The 20,918-nt window shown below is 34.1% G+C and overlaps 3 protein-coding genes across 6 annotated transcripts; all 3 read left to right on the top strand.

The window, feature by feature from the left end:
• The first annotated feature begins 1,875 nt into the window (after positions 1 to 1,875).
• LOC129886010 (flap endonuclease 1) lies at positions 1,876 to 10,226 on the top strand. 4 transcript variants are annotated; one of them, XM_055960515.1, is made up of 18 exons: positions 1,876 to 2,136; positions 2,210 to 2,326; positions 2,410 to 2,468; positions 2,828 to 2,887; positions 2,976 to 3,029; positions 3,122 to 3,170; positions 3,343 to 3,390; positions 4,088 to 4,153; positions 4,326 to 4,376; positions 4,745 to 4,864; positions 4,944 to 5,028; positions 5,657 to 5,738; positions 6,859 to 6,973; positions 7,066 to 7,122; positions 7,215 to 7,261; positions 7,480 to 7,531; positions 8,148 to 8,313; positions 9,171 to 9,258. In XM_055960515.1, exons 1-17 carry the CDS (start codon positions 2,125 to 2,127, stop codon positions 8,307 to 8,309), a joined length of 1,236 nt encoding a protein of 411 aa, XP_055816490.1. In that variant the 5' UTR covers positions 1,876 to 2,124; the 3' UTR covers positions 8,310 to 8,313; positions 9,171 to 9,258. The 4 variants fall into 4 exon arrangements, 2 of the variants coding, with proteins under 2 accessions (XP_055816490.1, XP_055816491.1); XR_008766166.1 differs by lacking the exon at positions 8,148 to 8,313 and adding an exon at positions 9,329 to 9,912 and having other exon boundaries at positions 1,881 to 2,136; positions 9,171 to 9,297; XM_055960516.1 differs by lacking the exon at positions 8,148 to 8,313 and adding an exon at positions 9,926 to 10,226 and having other exon boundaries at positions 1,881 to 2,136; positions 9,171 to 9,292.
• A 4,007-nt stretch (positions 10,227 to 14,233) lies between these two features.
• LOC129884623 (nectarin-1-like) lies at positions 14,234 to 15,277 on the top strand. The gene is made up of 2 exons (XM_055958904.1): positions 14,234 to 14,442; positions 14,552 to 15,277. The coding sequence occupies exons 1-2, from the start codon at positions 14,313 to 14,315 to the stop codon at positions 15,088 to 15,090; spliced, it is 669 nt and encodes a 222-aa protein (XP_055814879.1). The 5' UTR covers positions 14,234 to 14,312; the 3' UTR covers positions 15,091 to 15,277.
• Positions 15,278 to 18,356: 3,079 nt separating this feature from the next.
• LOC129886009 (nectarin-1-like) lies at positions 18,357 to 20,309 on the top strand. Its single transcript, XM_055960514.1, has 2 exons — positions 18,357 to 18,596; positions 19,567 to 20,309. The coding sequence occupies exons 1-2, from the start codon at positions 18,473 to 18,475 to the stop codon at positions 20,103 to 20,105; spliced, it is 663 nt and encodes a 220-aa protein (XP_055816489.1). The 5' UTR covers positions 18,357 to 18,472; the 3' UTR covers positions 20,106 to 20,309.
• Positions 20,310 to 20,918: the final 609 nt, after the last annotated feature.

Genomic DNA, 20,918 nt, shown 5'->3' with positions numbered 1-20,918 from the left:
TCGACCCGAGACCTGACCCCAACACTCGATTCAAAATTCGACCTCTAATCCTAACTCGAGATCTAACCCCGACTTAATTTGGAACTTGAGAGTTGGACCTCGAATCGAGGTCGAGAGTCGGATTTCAAATTGAGAATCAGGAGTTGGATCTAGGATTAGTATCGTAAGTCGATATCTGAGACTTGAGTTATGATGGAAAGTTGAAGTATGAGGTTCAAAATGGTTTTGGAAAATGTTTTCCTTACTTTTTTTAAGGGAAGTCATTTTCATTGAATTCGAGGAATACAAGTTGATTTGGAAAATATTTTCCAAAATATTTAACCAATCAAACATAAAAAAATTGGAAAACATTTTCCTTCTCACCAAACACACCCTTTATTTATCTTTAAGACTCTACCGCTGAAGTGAAGTTATAGATTTTGCAAAAACCGTATTTGAATTTTGGGCGTAGTGTATTAGAATTTAGAATTGTACATATGAAGAAACTTAGAAAAATTAAGCTTAGTCAATCAAAAAGTTGACAAATCAAAGTAACTATTGTTGGTTTAAACTACTCGAGCATATATAGATACAACTTCTCAAATTAATGTTTGCTTATATACGGCAACTATATTTGTATTATCGACTCATTTTGTATAGAAATACACTCATACCTACTTCAGGCTAATATATGTCCAACTTTCCAGTATATTTCAGATTCTTAGCTCTACATAAATGGATTGAATCTTCATGATATATATATATATATATATATATACACACAAAGTGTTAGGTGTTAGTCTCACTCTATTTATTTCTTAAAAAATTTCAAAGTTGACCAAGTGATGCAACATGGGAGGTAGGGATTTTGTATAAATAATTTTTTTTTCTTTGACGGCTTTAATATATGTCATGAACACTAACCACAAAATTGTTTGTAGCGAATACCTAAAATTTAAGTTAATTTTCCTAAAAAAAAAAGACTCAGGGTTTTTGCTATGAAAGGAACTGTTTTAGTTTCCCCGGAAAATGTTTTTCTGTAAAATATTTTTTCAGAAAATAAGTAAGTTTGCTGCTTATTTTTTAGTGTTTGATAAATAAGCAATAAAATATTATCCCAAAAATATTTATATTCTATTCAACAAAATATTATAGAGGTAAAATTGAATAAAGAGTGGGGTTTGGAGGTCTGGAATAGTCAAAGGGTTGGGGAGATTTTTTTTTTAGGGGGGGGGTTTATTTTTCTCATTTTCAAGAAATTTATTCTGAGAATTTATTTTCCAAACATTTTAACGAATTAAACACACAAAATTGATTATTTTCCTCCTAATATCAAACACACAAACAAAGTGAAGTTTTGTTTTTTCTTTTAACCCTATTTAGGAGATTTTACCATTTTATGACTTAGTAGGATAAACATTTTCTAGTTTTTAAAAAATCATTCTTAGAAAAAGAGTGGGTTTAAATAAAATAAGTGATAGGGGGGATTCCAACAGAGGCTCCTAGCATATAGATTTATCTGACTTCTCTGTCTATTCAATTTATTTTGTTGCAGATTCTTTCCCATGCCTATTTCTTCCCCCGGATCTGTAGCGGAGCTTGCCCGCTCTTTCTACTAGTGCTCCTCCTCCTGCTAGTGCTAATGCAACTTTGAAAGTTGTTAAAGGGCACTCTAGAAAGGCTCGCTAGACCAATGAATGTGTAATGATGATAATTTCACACCAGATTCACATGCTGCTTTGAAGGTGAATCAACAACTTCGCCTCTTAGGTTACTAGCGCATTTAGCAATAATATACTATCTATTTGGAACAAGGACATTTTTGATCATTAAACTAAATTATTAACAAAGAAAATGCTTTTGATCCTTTTCCGTTCTTTCAAGTAAGGACCCCTAGAATATTGAGGGAGACGCGTGCTATTCACGAGCCGGTTTGTCCGCATAACATGAAGCGGGGGTTTTACAGTGGGCTCCACAACTCCTACATAGGAGCAAAACCAGGCGTATAATACAAGCCTTGTAGATATACTTACTACATACGTACACACATATATATATATACCAAAGAGGCGGGAAAAGCTTAAACCCTAGTACCCAACCTTTGAGAAGTTGGCTTGGCTTTCTGACTTCATTCTATTCAAAAAAATGGGAATTAAGGTTTGTCCACGCTGAATCCATCAATTTTTCTCTTCCATTTTCATATACTGAACTGTTTCTTTGTGAATTCTAGGGTTTAATGAAGCTGTTGGCTGACAATGCTCCAAGTGGAATGAAGGAGCAGAAATTCGAGAGCTATTTCGGTCGTAAAATAGCCATCGACGCTAGTATGAGCATTTATCAGTTCCTGGTCTGTACATTTACCTTATATGCATTCATATGCCTGTGGAGTTATTAGGAGGGTAATTCGATGGTGAATTTGCTGTTCTGTAGATTGTCGTTGGACGAAGCGGTACGGAAATGCTCACTAACGAAGCTGGGGAAACTACCAGGTATATTTATTTTTATTAATTTCTGGCTGACTTTGATGCAGAGCATTTTATTCCCTGTTTAACAAAGAATGACAACAAATGATCTAGTCTCAATTGGGACATTGTTTCTTAAATTTGGTAGTCAAAGGGAAAACTGTTTGACTACACGATTAGTAGTACTGTTGTAATCTACCTAAAATGAATAGGAGCAACATTTTGTGGGCTATTTGTTGCTTTAAAGAGTAAAACAAAACATATTTGTGTAACTACTGTTATGGTTCATTTACATAATTGCTTATGTTAGATTTGCGTTCTACTTTGAATTTGGCATTACAAAACTGTAGTTTTTTATTGATTATGATGGCTATCTGTGTTTTCAGTCATTTGGTTGGGATGTTTTCGCGGACGATTAGGCTTTTGGAAGCTGGAATCAAGCCAGTGTAATTTGTTGCTTTAGCGTTTGTGTTTTTACTTTTGTCCCTTTCTTGCCTTGTTCCTCATCAGTAATTCCCATGTATTTATTAACAGTTATGTTTTTGATGGGAAGCCCCCTGATTTGAAGAAACAAGAACTTGCAAAACGGTACCTATTAGCTCCCTTATATGCTCTTTGTATCATATCCATGACATGCTGCCTGTTTGGTCATGTTCTCACACTGTTTCTTGTCTATGCAGTTACTCTAGAAGGGAAGATGCCACAGATGACTTGGCTAAGGCTACAGAGGTTTGATAGTTATATGTCATGATTTCAGTACCTCTTTTGGGCTTATTATTAACTGAATTTAATTTCCTGTACCCTCCACCTCAGGAAAAGGGTTGGGAAAAGTGTCCACCTCTTATTTTTCCTCATATGTGTGTATTTTCACATAATTGATATAGTTGCATGTTGATTACAGAGTGGCAACAAGGAGGATATTGAGAAATTCAGCAAGAGAACAGTAAAGGTGTGTGTGTATAATTGTTATTCTTTATGCGTGCTACTCGTTATCCCTGACTTTCCAGACTGGTTCTAGGTTTATTAGTTACGTAAGACCAGAAATGGTGTTTTCCTACTGTTCCTTTAATCTTATTGCATAGTAGATGTTTAAAACTCCTATTGTTCTGTTATCTACAAATACAAGATTTGTAAAACTGCACCGAAAAAGTCCAACAAATTGAGATGCAGAGAGAACTAATAATGTCAAGAAAAGGAAGCACCTTTGTTTACCCTTAATCTGTCGAGCTTTACTCTTCAATATTATTTTGTACAGACAAGTTTAAGAAGCAGGTGGCATATATTCTCAAACTCCAAAGCTTGTATCAATTTTCCGCTGTTGAATTATGATTTACAACCTTGTTCAACATAGATTTACAGGTTCTGAATAGAAAAGAGGTTTCAGCACTTGGGCGATAATTTTAGAATGACTTTTTAATACTCTTGTACGATTGGCAAGGGTGTGCTGCAACTGTAGCTACTAATACCACTGAAGTGTTTTGAGAATTTGAAGAAAGTGATTTCTTGTGAAATATGGGATATCTCATTGTATAGCATGCTTTGGCTCGTAGACCTCCCGAAATGTTTGGGTTTTACCCCCTTTTTTTTACATTGTAGTAAATAGCCAAAACCTGTGCATATGTATGAATGACACACCTAATTGTCAGGTTACGCCGCAACACAATGATGACTGCAAAAAGCTTCTCAGACTGATGGGGGTACCTGCTGTTGAGGTGAGTTGGAAGTCTGTATAGACATTCTGGTAGTATGGTGTCTTTTAGATGGCTAGTGGCATTGACTGCACCTTAATTCACATAATTTACAGACAATGGTATGTCTCCAAAATAAAGTTTTTGCCCCTGATGCGATGGAAAGTCTGAATTTTTTCCTTGATGGTTTCCTTAGGCTCCTTCTGAAGCAGAGGCTCAGTGTGCTGCACTTTGCAAGGCAGAAAAGGCATGTATTCCCTGTCAACTAATTAATTGCTTAGTCCTATGCCCAGTTATTAAAGCAAACATCACTTATGAAATGCTCAGATTACCTGATAACTTGGTTGATGCTTTATATTGTTGGAATATTTAATCTATTATATTGTAAAGGATTATTTAAGTCCTACATATGCAGAATTAAGGTTTTCACGGTATGTATAGTCCTTCACACATATGCTATAATAAAAATTTCGGAGGTTGGGGTGAGGGCTGACAGTGAAATGTTTCTCTGAAGAGTTATGACGTGTAATTGAGTCAGATTTTCCACTTCCAAGTTTCTCGTTGGGCATCATTTGAGATAAGTATCAGATGAGAAAGAGTTCCTATACTTGTCAGGTCTATGCTGTGGCCTCAGAAGATATGGATTCCTTAACTTTTGGAGCTCCAAAGTTTCTTCGCCATTTAATGGATCCTAGCTCCAAAAAGATACCAGTGATGGAATTTGATATCTCCAAGGTAAAATGGCTGAACACTTTTTTTAGTTGATGTCTTGATGTCAGGTGTATAACCTCTTGATTTATATGTCTCATTGCAGGTATTAGAGGGACTCGAACTTACTATGGATCAGTTCATAGACTTGTGCATTCTCTGTGGATGTGATTACTGTGATAGCATCCGAGGTACCATGCTTGTCAGTTAGATCTCTGTTTAAAAATCATTTGACTCATTATATAGATTGCAGTATCTTAGAGCTCGTATATCTTCTGCCTCCATTTTTTCTGAGATAAGTATATAAGTTCCTATTCCTAATGCATATGTGCTTTGATTGTTGTAACAGAGATGTACATGTGCTTCTAGCCTCTAAATGATAGCGTGTAGATTTGGATCTTAGGCTACAGTCTGTCAACTATATAGTAGCTTCCTTGTCTTCTATTCTCATCTTTGCTCCCTGGGTTAAGGTGGTAAAAAACCAAGTGCTGTTAAAACTCCAGCCTTCATGTGGAGATTGAGATACCTGAGAAAAGCCTGTGTTGCCCCCCCCCCCCCCCCAAACAACAAACAATCATTTTCAAGTCTAGGCCCCTATGCTTTTCTTCTGTACGATCTGTTCCCAGTTATGCTACAGTAAGTGCCATTTTCGTGGTTGGCACCCGGATCCTGACTTCTTATAATCAATCTTACATTAGCATCTAAGAGCCGTTTAAATTCCATGTGCTTATGCTACAAGCTTTACTTATGCTGCAACTGATATGGTTTGAGTGATTTGAGCAACATTTCTTGGTATCTAATCATCAATCTATGCAATAGGCATAGGGCCCCAGACGGCTTTGAAGCTTGTACGCCAACATGGGTCAATGGAGAGCATATTAGAGAATATTAACAAAGAGAGGTATTTCATTTGATGTTTTATGGAACCGAGTTCACCGAGTATGTATGCATGCATTCGTTAGGTGTTAACTAGCTCTTCTTTGCCAACAGTCTTCAGTTATCCTGAATCCTGATAAAATGAAAAACTTTTTCCAGAAGCTAATTGATTTCTCTTGTCACTCAAGGCAGAAAGAGCGAGGACATGTTAAAATTTAGAAATTCATTCTAAAGGAGCTTGTCGTATTTGTAACTGGTAAAGTTGCTGCCATGTGACCAGGAGGTCACGGGTTCAAGCCTTGGAAACAGCCTCTGGCAGAAATGCAAGGTAAGGCTGCGTACAACAGACCCTTGTGGTCGGGCCCTTCCCCGGACCCTGCGCATAGCGGGAGCTTAAGTGCACCGGGCTGCCCTTTTTTACTGCATTTACTTCTGGAGACTTTATGGGTTAGCACTATTTATAGACTGTACACTTCCTCTAGACAATTAACAATGTTCTTAAACATTTTGGCATACTTCCTCAGCAAAGATTTTTAAATTTTAAGTTCATAAGGGACCTATATTGTTTGATAAATAATTAAAGAAAGGTCAGTTTGGTTAAGCTCCGGATACTTGTGGAGTCCTGAGAAGAGCGATCATGTTGGATCTATTGTACACAGCCTAGACATGGTTGCCCCTTTTTAATAGTTTATCTCAAAATATATTTTCTCTTGTGAAGTTAAAATTTCAGAAGCCTCTAGAGCTTTGGTCTAGTAATAAAAGTGAACTTAGGATGTGTGGGTTAGGCATACGCCATGGGGTTGCCGCAAACAAAAGCCTAGTTTTTAAGTGAAGAATGGTAGTGGGACGGTCCCGTTATCTACTGAGTTTTGAACCATATGGCTGTAGCCCTCAAGGATTTCTTTTGTTATTAAAAAAAAGTTAATTTTCAAAAAGATTCAAGAGAAAAGTATGCCAAGTAATTGACATACTTGAGAGCTCTCCCTCCTCTCCATCTCCCGTCTCCCTCTCACCTTTTCTTTGGGTTGTGGTTGGGGATTGGGTGGACTTGACTGTAACATTGTTGGTACATATGTGGGCAGTTGAATAAATCATGATTACATCATTTGTTGCTTAAAGTTAATTCATTGTTGATCCTATTGTAGATATCAAATACCTGAAGATTGGCCTTATGAAGAGGCTAGGCGGCTCTTCAAGGAACCATTAGTTGTTACAGATGATGAGCAAACTGAACTAAAATGGGCTGCTCCTGATGAAGAAGTGATTGTCTTACCTGAGAAAATTTTGAATTTTTGGTTGGTTGTTAATGAGTTTCAACAGAATTTTCATTTTTATATTTTTGTTCTTATTAGGGGTTGGTTAACTTTCTGGTTAAGGAAAATGGATTCAACATTGATAGAGTTACGAAGGTATGATACCTTTTGCCACTATTTGACAGAGAGATTTCTTCTAGCTTCTTTTGAAGGATACAATTAACTACTTTGCATCTTGCTTTGTTCAGGCAATTGAAAAGATCAAGACAGCCAAGAACAAATCTTCTCAGGGACGGTATGAATTGCTTAGAATTAATCTGTTGATTGTTAATAATGTCGGAAAAAAAATCATTCCCTTAACTTTGTAAAAAGTGGTTGATTGGCCCTTGAATATTATTTCACCTTGTAAAAGCATTTAATTTATGTACGGTGTTCTAGTGTATTTGTAATTCTTGCGGTATATTCTCACCATGATCTTTTGCATTGTGAATGTGTTGTCTCGTTTTTGAACAGGTTAGAATCATTCTTTAAACCAGTTAGCACATCTGCTCCAGTTAAAAGAAAGGTATCATTCATGAACACCACCCCCCCCCCCCCCCCGTCGCAAAAAAAAATGGAACAAGGCGGAGGGTCCTGAAAACAAAAGAAACATTCAACTGAAAAATCTTTATTTAATGATTGTCAACGCGTTGCTTACTCTTTTTTGGCAATAGAAAAATTGGATAAAGTCATCATTTATGTTGTAATGAGTAGGTCAATTCACTTGATTAAAAACTGCAAATTATGTGTGGTAAGAAGTAAGAGCAACACTTGGTTATGTTGTTTCTTCTTTCTTTTCAATCATATCTTATGTTGATTGTTCTTGGAAGTCATCTATATCTCTTGGGATTGAATATCAATATAGGTCATCTTTCATTTGTAGTGCTTTTCTAAAATCCAAAAGTTACTTTCTTTTTGAATACAAATTTCAGGCATAGTCTTGTCCTACAAAAGCATGCCCATACTAGATATTAAATTTGTCAATGTTTGTTCCATATTCTAATTGGTCGCTACCATAACTTTTTGCACGTTGGCTCACAGGGAATTCAAAAAGCATGCCCATGCTAGATATAGAATTTGTTAATATTTGTTCCAAAATTATGATTGGTTGCCCTCATAACTTTTGGTACATTGGCTCACAGGGGACTAAATGTGTTCTTGTATCTCCGATTCCTGTTACCAAGTTTAAGACACTCTCTTTACGGTCCAGACCCGGTGTCCTTGGAAGACTAATCTTCCAATCTTTAGAATTGGGGTCAAATTACTCCGTGCCGTTATCCAGACACGTCTGCTTCAGCACATGATGCTGTAAACCCCTTGTGAACCTTGATCTCTAAGTTCTTGCCTTTCATAGTTCAAAATGCTCTAATTTAGGTAATACTTTTGCTAAGATTGCTGTGCTGAATAGTGAATAATGAACCTGTGGAAAAGAGATTGATTGGAGAAGGTTTGGAATAAATTATTAATTCATGAAGATAAAAGTGGTGCAGCTAAAAAGCATCCTCCTAAAAATTGTTTCCTATGAACTACTTTTTGAACACACAAACATCAATTGGAAAGTAATGACTACATAAGTTGAGTTGGGGAGTAGGGTAATGATGTTGAGCACTGATACTTCAAAATTTCTTCCATCTTTGTGCTGTAAGTTGTTTAGTCAAGGTATAATACATAAACATGCGCTTTAACTTAGCCTCAACTGGCATCTATGCTCTTCAACTTTGAGTGTGTACAAGTAGACAGTTAAACGTGTATAAAGTTGAACAAGTAGATAAACACGTCCTACATGGCATAATACAAATCCGTTCGAGTGTATCTCACGCGAATCGCCATGTAGGACACGTGTGTTTGCTTGTTCAACTTTATGCAAGTTTAAGTGTCTGCTGTGCACAATCAAAGTTGGAGGACATAGTTGTCAGTTGAAGCCAAGTTAAAGGGCACATTTATGTATCATGCCTTTAGTCAACATTTACTTTTTTCGTTTCAAAGGAACAATTATTATATTTCAAGCTAAGTACTCTTGGTATTATTTTTTTATTTGTGACGTTGGCCTTTTGTGTAGTAAATTTTTGTGAAGAATGAAAATCTAGAGGAATTTTGCTCCTAAATGATGTATCTTTGGCTAAAGATTGGATCGCGTTAAAATATGATGCCTTATTTGGTCACAGGAAACAGCTCACACCACTGAGAAAGGAGCTGCTAGCAAGAAATCAAAGGCTGGTGGTGGTAAGAAGAAAAAGTAGTTAGTGTCAAGTTAAAGCTTGCAGTGAAGTGATGGTTTCGTACCTTGGTCAGGTTAGATTCTTTGATCTATTTTATTTTACAGGTTAGATTCTTTGATCTATTTTATTTGATCATTATCTACGTTGACTTTGTCTGCAATACAGATTCTGATGCCAATTTATAATTTTTCCTCAAAACCATTGTCCACTTATCCGGCCTTTATTGGAGTATGAGATGTCAACTGAATTGAAGTGGCTAATGTGTTAACTTTGGATTTTTTTCTGGACTTTGAAAGTAGTTCTAGAAATCCTTTTGGTTTCTGCACAGTAATTTGGTGTACTTTCAATGCACCATGATGACGTGCCGTTCTCAAGATCTAGCTTAAACCAGACAGACAGGAATTGAAGTTTGTGTTTGAAGAAAGGAACACGGGTTCCTAGTTGGAATTTACGGAAAAGATAAAAGAAATGGTTGTTTTTCTTTTCCCATATTTGCAAGTGAAGAAAAGAAGACAAATTGGATCATCTATATAAGTACTTCCGGACTTCAGTTAACTGTGTGTATCAGAGGTTGATGTGTGTTTCACTAATTATTAACCTGATTTGACTTGATGTTGGCTTAACCTTCATTTCTTTCGTTTTTGGTCTCTTTAAGGATACACTAACGCATTGTGGTTTCTTTCATCTGCTTGGAAGAACAGTCAGAGTGTCCAGTCACATTGCTGCTTGCGGAGTCCTTGGTAGCTGTTGCCTCAATTTTGTTTGTTCTTCTGGGAGAAAATACACCGATTTGTCAGGCTTCCTTTCAAACTTCTCTTCCTTTCAAACTTCTCTTTTCTTTTGTTCTGTATCTCTCCACCCCGCCCTCTTTTCCAATCAATGAATGTATAAATCTGGATTATCCTGGGTTCCCATCCTCTGTGAATTGGCATTTCTGTCAGTTGCATGTACAATTTATTGCATAAAACAATCCTAATCTAGCAATTGGCACAATTGATGCAATGATTTAGTTCTCTAGAGTCCTAGGCATTGTCTTGTTGCTTGCAGAATTTGTTAGCCACCGAACCGATAACCATTAGAGAAAGATGTGTTTGAGTCGATAAATAAGATCCCAGATTTGAAAAGACTGCATTGGGAGCTACTATCACATCGCTGTATTGAAATAGCAACTTAAGATATGGAGATTGAGATTAGTGTAACCGAGGATGGACCACCTTTTATTAGTCTTTGCTAATGATTACGGTATTTCCTGAGTTCTGGAATAATCAAATCACATTATATTTATTGTACTCCGCTTTACATTTTTTAAGGCTGGTTTACTCAAATCTCATTTTCTTATGTTCTCATTTAAACTGTCATTTTATGTTAGACTTGGGTCCAATATATTCATATATTGCTCAATATAATGGGCAACATTAGACTATCGTCTAATATTTATAATAACTTAACAAAATTTAAGACATTGGTTTAATATTCTTTCGCAGTATTTTCAGTTTACTCAAAGGTCCTTAAGTTGCAAAAGAAATTAAAAGCACATTTACTATATAATTAATCCAAAAAGGGATAAACCAGCGAAAATTTCAAGAATGAAAATACGTTAGGAGATTGAGCTGTGGAATAGAACAGTGTAATTCATTAATTACTCCTTTTTAAATTATAATATATTCCTCCTGTTTTAAAGGTCAATATAGAATCTAAACTACTATGATATTTTTCATGAGGGGAAATATGTATATCAGTATATGTATGCTATTCTTGTTTTTCATTTAACCAAAGAAACTCCAGAATAATTTTTCACCGTTTATTGTTCTTGAGTCTTGACAAATGAGACATCAAATAAATAGGATGGCAAAATTAACTAGGTTACTTCTGAGTTCTGATCGGGCGAATTTAAGAAAAAGTTTTCCGGCAGCAAACACGGATCTAAGAATTGATTGATGTTCATGAGATTAAATGTCCCGAGTTCAAACAACTATAATTCTTTGTTTAATTTTTGTGATTAATTAACTATGTTGTTTTATTATACCATTCTGATTTGACTTGGACGTGGTCCAGTTGGAGGCTTCAATTATCTTTGCATAACGACTCAGTGTTATCTCTATGGAAAGTGCAAGTTGTTTTAATAAATTAGGCATTAGCTTATATATATTCACTAACACTATAAACAATCTTTATTGTCATAGTATTTTAATATGTTATAACAAATTACTTGCCTTTTTTTTTTCCTTCAAGTTATTTAATTTCACTAATTATTAGCAATTATTTTTTTAGTATAGGATGACTATTTTTTTTATACCATCCACATATATAACAATATATTCAGAATAATCCACAAATGAAGTTCGAAGAAGATGGTGTGTATGTAAACCATGTCGCTACCATGTGAAAGACAGAGATATTATTTTTGAAAGACACTTGATGCAATTTAATTTTAGGGTAAGAAACACTATCATCTTCATGTTGGAAAACTATATGCATAGCGGAAACATATCAGAATCATACTGCTTACATGAATAATAGATAACACGTATGCTTATGCTAGAACACATATAAGCATGCTAGAACACATAAACTTTCTGAAATTTAATTCGATAAATACCTATGCGGTCTTCAATTGTGATCCCAAGTTCACAGCCGACGAACTCTCTCAATATTAGGGTGGGCAAGTATCCCATAGAAAACCCTATCTCTATTCTTTTTTTTTTAGGTTAGGAGAACCCTTATTTATAGGGACCTTTTCCCAGTTCAAAAAGGAGAAAAAAATAGAATTCTGAGTCCTAGTTAAATATGGACAATGTAATGACCACATAATTAATTACTGAGGCTCCGCATTATTGAAATAATTCAAAATAAATAATTTGAATTATTCTTACCATGATAGATTACAAATCATTCCACTAGAAATTAGTAATTGCACTCTTCCATTTATATTTCGAAATTCTCCATTAAACACTTATGTAATTCCCCATGTTAAGATTACGGATAATAATCAATAAATTAAATTACTAACGAATTTAACTTAAAGATTAATTTTCTTTAGAGCACTGCTTAACTTATTTCATGTGTTGGATTCATAAATTCACTTGCAAGGTTTGACACGATAAAAACTTATAAGCTTCTCAAAAAGGCATATCATCAGTCTCTATATCGAGAGATGAATTCATCAACTAACTTATTATTTCACCAATATATATTATGTAAAGAGGAGCGACATAGATGCCCCAGTGAGGAGGTGTGAGGGGTTGGCCATAGATGGTTTCAGAAGAGGTAGGGGTAGGCCGAAGAAATATTGGGAAGAGGTAATTAGACAGGACATGGCGCAATTACAGCTTACCGAGGATATGATCTTAAATATGAGGGTGTGGATGACCCACATTAGGGTAGAAAGCTAGTACATGGTCTCATTATTCTTTTCTATTAGTAAGCGCATTAGCACACTATAATTTCCTTTGTGGAGGACTCAGATTAGGATAAAAGGCTAGGCGACTTATCCTTACACCATAGTAGTTGTAGTTCTGCTCATTGTTTATTGCTATTTGATTTCTGCATTATATTGTTGTTTATAGGTGTGAGACCGTTGTACTTTGATTATCTTATTTATTTATAGTAGATAATGCCTCTTTCTTATGTACTATTCTACCATGACTTTCTCACTTTTGTTATTCCTTGTTTTCATCTTGTTTTCGATATGCTTGTCCCTATCTGACCTTTTATCTTGTTTTCCTCTCTTGAGCCGAGGGTCTTTCAAAAACAACCGCCCTACCTTTCAAGGTGGGGGTTAGGTCTGCGTACACTCTACGCTTCCTAGACCCTACATGGTGGAATTATACTGGGTTTGTTGTTGTTGTTGTTATTGTATATTATTATCATCCAATCTACCAAGCATATTAACCCATATCAGAATCTCACATTTTAATAAATCAAAACGATAATTAATATATATAGATCATAATAGTTATATCAAGATTACGAATATAAGTACATTTAACAATTTAGAGAATATGATTTTGTTAGTCAGTCTAAAACAACTATCTCTATTCGGTCCCATTCAATACATACAATATGCACTAGCACAAGAAGTTGGAACTACACCACTCCCATAATCAAGATAAATTATATATAATCTTGTGCTACGATCATACCGATGACTTGTCCAATTTCCATCTTAGATTGTGAATATACTTTATACTTATAAGAACCGATGATTTAATCCTTTGTGTATAAGCTAAAACACTATACACTAAATCATCTACTATATAAGTAAATGGACACATAAACGAATATATGATCTATTAAAGCTTTTATTAAAATCGAATAAATAATTGTTCTATAATAAATACTATATCCAAACTCATAACTAATAATATATATTCTATGGTTAATAGTATATACCCCAAACACTTCAAACATTCAGTACAACAAATATTCTATAGCTACTTGTTTTATAATATCCTTCATTCTTCTCGCTTAATAACTGATCATTTCAAATTATCTGGCCTGTTAACTTCCCTAATTAAGGAAGGGGAAGAACGAAATATTATATCAGTAATAATTAACCAACATAATTCTTAATTTTTCTTTTTAAGTTTTCATTCCCTTCATTTCGAGGTCACCAACTAGACCTTAATTATTCCTATGAGCTCCGGCCTAAACCTTTTCACACTCGTTAATTATGTATAGTACCATTTCAATTTTGTGAAAGTCAACTTGTGGTTCAAGCTTGTTAGAACGTGTCAAATTGGGATATAATGGAGACTATTTTATTTCTTCTTTTATTTATTCATTTTAGTAAAGGAGCTGACTTCCAGAAATTGATACTAGTTCAATGAGGATATATAAAACTTGATAACAATTCGAATAGATTATATTAACAATTACCAAATGGCATGTTTGGTGCTCTTACACAAATTATCTCACGTTAACTAAAATTCCAAGTACATCACTTTGATTTGGCCGTTTTGGAATTTTCACCCTATAAATAAACTGCCTAATTTCTCTTTTCATTACCCATACAAATTTATAGGTCAACATTAAATCTTCTCTGTTTGTGTCCTGTTTCCCCTTTTTACTTGCTTCATCCAATTTCAAATGGCTGCCTTTATAAAGATGTTCCCTTTAATTGTAGTACTTATGGCATTATTAGCCATCAACTCAGATAAAGCTTGTGCTGGAGATCCAGATATGCTTCAGGATATTTGTGTTGCTGATCTCACCTCAAGTAAGTTAAGACGCGGCTCCAATAATATTGGACAATTCGATATCATGATATATATAAATTTATTTGTACGTAATTAATTTAACTTATAAGTGATCTGATTGTGTAACAGCCATAAAGGTGAATGGATTTTCATGCAAGAATGCATTTTCCGCGGCTGATTTCTCGTCAATGGTCATTTCAAAGCCAGGAGCCACAAACAATACATTTGGTTCCCTTGTCACTGGAGCTAACGTTCTGAATATCCCTGGCCTTAACACCCTTGGTGTGTCCCTAGCTCGAATCGACTATGCTCCTGGTGGTATTAACCCACCCCACCTCCATCCACGAGCCACCGAGATGATTTACGTTTTACAAGGCCAATTGGATGTTGGTTTCATTACTACAGCCAATGTATTGGTCGCTAAGCGAATTGTACAAGGAGAAGTCTTTGCTTTTCCTAGAGGACTTGTTCATTTCCAAAAGAACAATGGCCACATGCCAGCAGCTGTTATTGCTGGCTTCAATAGTCAGTTAGCTGGTACGCAATCTATTGCGACAACGTTGTTTGCAGCATCACCTAGTGTTCCTGATGATGTCTTGGCTCAAGCATTCCAAATTGGTACTATGCAAGTTCGGCAAATTAAGTCAAAATTTGCACCCAGGAATTGAGTAAAAGTTTAATTGATATTGTTCTTTAATTGATATTGTTCTGTTAACAAGTGTGTGATGTTTCAACTTTTGTAACGTACAATAAGAGAGAATTGTCTTTAGTTTGAGAATTGTCTTTAGTTTTCTCATCATGTAACAATAAATGTGTTTGTTATTATAATAGTATATGTGCGAAATTGAATGTTAATCGCATGTGGTTATCTCCAGAATGTTTTTTTTTCCTTCTCCAGAATATTTATTATTATGAAGTTAATGCATGACTGCTCTCAGTTCTTGAGCATGTTAGGGGATTAGACGGCAGTTGAAAGAACTAAGTACAACAAATAAGGAAGAGAAACGATTCTTTTGACTATGTGTGCCAAAGTCAATCACGTCATCATAAAAAATTAGCCAGTCAATAATAGTGGCAGAGTCAGGTTCATCCGAACCTTCTTCGACAAAAAACTATCCTATTTATATATGGTTAAAATAATTTTTTATGTATAATTATAGATGTCGAACCACCTTAGTTTGTGTGTCTACTTCTTCAGATTTTAAATCCCTTTATTAAAAATCCTGATTTCGCCACTGGTAACAACAACATACCAAGTGGTCCTACAAGTGGGGCCGGAGAGCTAGCCAATTGTCAACAAATTAAAACATTATATTCCTGGTACCAATTTATGTTTGGAAAATTAAAATTTAAAAATTTGAATCTCATGTGCTACTTAAATTGAGAAATACTTTTCTCATGAATACAGAAATATCTTGTTGGAATTTTCTGTTAGCATCTTTCGTCGCTAGTTGATGCGATCAAATCAAACTTCCTAACATCTCGACTAGTTGCATCTGGCAAGAACTGATCTATATGGGGACTTAATTCCAGTTGCATCTGTCAAGATCTGATCTATATCAAGCGTTTACACCGTATCATACTAATTTATTAAGGTTAGATGATAATTTTTAGTAAGAATGTGTATTAATTAATTATGATTTAGCGATTTTTAAAACACGTATGATATATTTATTGGATTGACGTCAACTCTCGATGGGGGTAAATACTTAATTACCGCTGCATCTTGATTTTCCTTATGAAGACTTCTCACGGTGTTGTTCACTGACAACAAAGGATATTCAAAATGAGGAAGTCCTGACACCAAATGTCATCTTCAACAGAGTTTAACCATAGTTTTGAATAGTAAACCCTTTCAGTTTCTTCATATACTATAGTCTATACAATACTTGATGATAACAGGAAAATGACATAAAAGAGATATTTTTATTTACGCTTTACACTACGCTACGAAACGTAGAAGTAAAAGTCTTCCAATTAATCCGTAACTTTGAAATCCTACCTGCATCAACAATCAACATTATATTGACGTACACTATTTCCAGTTTTCAAACTTCTTTATTTATTACGAAAATAACAAGTGGGTTTAGACTTCTATTCAATAGTAATTGTTCCTATTTTACTACCCTCGAACAATCAATAAATAATAACGTTAGCATAATTAATTTCATTATTACTAATACACCATATTCAAAACTATTCTTATACACCCTACCAAACGATTCCTTAATATTTTAAGGATCGTTTAGTTATTGGTCAGGGAAGAGTTATTCATGTATTTAAACTACCGTAACTTTATACAATGTTTGGTTACAAAAATGGGGAAAATAATTTCCACATAAAAATACCAGTATAGTTTTATAAAGTTTGATTGGTTTTTTCTTCTTTATTCTTTTTCACGTAAACCATAACATTGCCAGCACAATGTCTGGTTCATCTTTTTCTTTTTCACATAATTGATATATGTATAAAGAACGAGAGAATATATACATTATTTTACATATGGAGAAGGGTCTAAAATGCCTCTTAACTATTCAAATTGATACAAAATTACCCTTCATACACCTTTTGGCCCCCAAATACCCCTGACGTCAATCTTTTGGTTCAAAAATACTCTCGATATTAACCCTTTGGCTCATATTTGTCCTTATTTTTAACAACTCTCCTAAAGTAAAATCATTAAATATTTATTTATTATGTTGCCTAATCTGACTGAATAGCTAATTTTGCATAACTAATACCTTTATAACAAATTTCTGCATCCATGTATTACCTCTACTTTCATAACTCTAACCATCAACCAAATTAAATGATCCAGTGCTTTGATACAAGATTAATCATTTAACTCTTCGGTGTTAACTTATTATTTCATTGTACATAATTTCCTATGAACTTTAATCAATCAAGGTCAGACGTCAAGCTAAAAATGGACAAAATAACCATCAAAATCAAGTTAGGAAGTATTTGTTTTCACTTCGAGTGGTTGAACAATTCTCTTCGACGAGCTAATACGAAAGTGAAGCAATAACTAATTAAGTTCAAGAATGTATGGATTAATTTGACGTGTATTATTTATGTATCCATCTGTACTTTTATTTGTAAAAATAAACTTTTATATTTGAGTATACTGTTATTTAATTAACCTGAATTTTATATCTCAAATTGGTATGTCATCCATGACATTTGCGATGCCGCGTCGAGTTGAATTCCTATTTATTGGATTATAAGCTATGCAAAATCTATCTAAACTATTTGCTTTCCTTTAAGGCAGGATCCATCGAGTTAGTTTCTATGGAGAGTTAATATCTCAAATAATTAGTCAATTACAATTATTTTTATAAAAATCATTAAAATATAATTTGTGTCACTTGAAAATCATTCAACATAGTATCAATTATTCTTTGAAAATCACTAAATTAGTTTTGTATGACATTATTGAAATTGTCCAACTTATGAATTGTTCTAAAAGTTGCTAAAGTAATTTTTATCATTTTAAATTCATTAAACTTATGACTGGTTACTCAAAAGATGTTTAAAAATTATATTCTCTCCGTTCACTTTTATTTGTCTATTTTAAATTTTTTGTGCTTCTTATAAATATTTTACCACAATATTCATATTCATTGATGTATAATCTTAGGTCTATAAAAATAATTTTAGAAATAAGTAATGAATGTTAATGATAAAATAAAAATAAAATTATCTTTTTTGATATGTTAAAAATGAAAATAATGTATAAATTAGCGAGGACACGTCAACGGCGCAAAGTCAAAGTCCACATAAGCCCAAACTTCGGACTCTTATAGGGCCTCTTTCCTAATGTCTTCGCTTTGGGTCGAAGAGAATAAAACAGCATTTACACCCCGCACGCTTTCCTCACGTGACTTCAAAGACTACCAACATTTCCCTTTATAAATAAAGCCCATCTAATTTTGTATCTCACTAGTCCCATTGCAGCACTTCTCTTATACCACATTCCTCTATTTCTGTGCCTCTCTTTTTGCATAAATCAAACGAACAAAATAAATTATTTTTTTTCTTAATTCCAGCATGTCTGTGTTTGGAAAATTGGTTGTAATTATGACTATGGTTATGTTAGCCATTAGCTTAGACAAAGCTTCTGCTGGAGATCCAGACATGCTTCAAGATGTTTGTGTTGCTGATCTTAAGAGCAGTAAGTTCCATTTTACCATTTGATTAATTTTTTTAAAAAAATTGAGCAAGAGAAAGGTAAATTCTTGATCTGTTTGTGATTTAAGTTGGGGTTTTTTGGTCTCTATCATTCTTGTCTCTCTGTCTTTCTCACATTCTTGTTTTGTGGTTTTCTTTGCCTTAATTAATTTCTCGTTTGTAGCGGATGTTGACTTTTCTATCTGTCCAAATTGCTTCTTTCTTCTTGCTTACTTGTTGTAGGATATGTTATGAGTGAATTAAGATCCAACTGTATATTAGCTGGCAAAATAAGTAGATAACTGATAGTATTTATTTAAAATAGAGGAGTCTTGAATCAAAATACAACTATTACGGAGGAGATGATCTCCTATTATCCTTTATGAATCAAATTAAATAAAAGAAAATGATATTTTCAGATTAATGTGTGAAAAAAGAAAAATGTCTTGTTGGAAAAAATAATAACATATCTAATATAAGGAGAAAACACATTAAATTAAAATAACTTTATAAAGCAGCACAAAACAAAATCTCCCCCATTAATTGGCTGTAGAAGTCTAGGATAGATACTATTACTAATTAGCAACTGGTGACAACACCAAATATATCCCTCCTGTTTGTTTTTTTTAATTTGCCGTGATTGGGAGTTTAATATTCGATCACCCTTAAGGATATTCTATCTCTTCCTTAAATGAGTAACAAATAACTATAGAGTAATAACAACAATGAAATTAAGAAAAATAATTAACATCTTGATTTTCTAAAGTAAAAAGTATTATGGCCCTCCATTTTGGGCTAAAGGGGCCAGCAAATTATTCATCTTTGTCTCAGTTCAGAAAAAGAGGTAGCCTTTTTCAGGGGGTTTAATGTCTAGTTGGACTTTTTTTTTAAAAAAAAATACACTAATCATTATCTTTTCGATTAAAGTAACACAAGCTGATCATCCAATTTCTGTTTTATGTTACATGAAACAGGTTTAACCGTAAATGGTTATTTTTGCAAGAAGAACTTTTCAGAAATAGACTTTTCATCAATGGCCATAGCTAAGGCAGGAGCAACCAACAACACATTTGGTTCTGTAGTCACAGGTGCAAATGTCATGAAAGTCCCTGGCCTTAACACACTTGGTGTGTCGATGGCTCGTATCGACTATGCCCCTGGTGGAATTAACCCACCTCACACACACCCTCGTGCCACTGAAATGATCTTTGTTTTAGAGGGTGAATTAGACGTTGGCTTTATTACAACATCTAATGTTTTGATTACAAAACATATTGTAAAAGGTGAAGTGTTTGCTTTCCCTAGAGGACTTGTACATTTCCAGCAGAACAATGGGGATGTTCCGGCAGCTGTCGTCGCGGGCTTCAACAGCCAGTTGCCGGGGACTCAATCGATTGCTACAACGTTGTTCGCTTCATCACCAACTGTTCCTGATCATGTCTTGACTAAAACATTCCAAGTTGGTACTAAGGAAATCCAGAAAATTAAGTCAAGGCTGGCACCTAAGAAATAGACTTTTCGTCAAATAATTGCTCTTCGTGACAATTGTTGTCTTTGGTGAGCTTGTTAATTGACAAAGATTTGTGTGTTCATATACGATGGGGAATGGATTTTATATCTTTTGTTTTTGTCATTTTTAAATTTATTTCCAATAATGTTGTAACAGCCTATTGTTTCTCTATTAGTCAAGAATAAATGTGATCGATCTGTTTCTGTATCTTTCATGTTTCTAAACTTCTATAACTCATATCTACAGTGTTAAAGACTTTTATATTATTCGATGACTTGAAAGACAACTATACATGATTTCATAATTAGTAAATGAATAATCTAGAAAAAAAAAAAGATAAACAAATTGTAGGAAGTTAAATTATACGGATAGAGTAACATCTTTTTGCATTATTAGTGTATAAGCTAATTAATCCTTTTGAAAAGCTCTTATGGTGTTCTAAACGAACATAATCCAGCGCAGATACTAAAACTATCTATATATGGTGCATCCTTAAACCTTGACAAAGAAAAATAGAAAGAACTTTCTTATTCTTTTAAGTGTGCTGAAGTGTCTACAATATGAGTTTTTATGGGTTTTTTATAATGTTACATAAAGGCATATAAAAAATAGTCATAAACATGACATTAAATATATTAGATCATGAAAAAGGTGAAAGATATGACATTAAGAATTTGAGATCACAAAGAAAATGGAAAAGAATAAGAAAAAAATAATATGGAGTTATATTTGTATGATGGACATCCACATAAATATAATTAACAAATTTCGTGCCATCGACATATATTTTCTTGAACAAAGATTCAACAAACTGAC

The sequence above is a fragment of the Solanum dulcamara genome, chromosome 4, assembly GCF_947179165.1.
Source record: "Solanum dulcamara chromosome 4, daSolDulc1.2, whole genome shotgun sequence".
In the NCBI taxonomy this organism is placed as follows: Eukaryota; Viridiplantae; Streptophyta; class Magnoliopsida; order Solanales; family Solanaceae; genus Solanum; species Solanum dulcamara.
The sequence above is the reverse complement of the archived record's forward strand: the minus strand, read 5'-3'. Positions and strand labels throughout refer to the sequence as shown.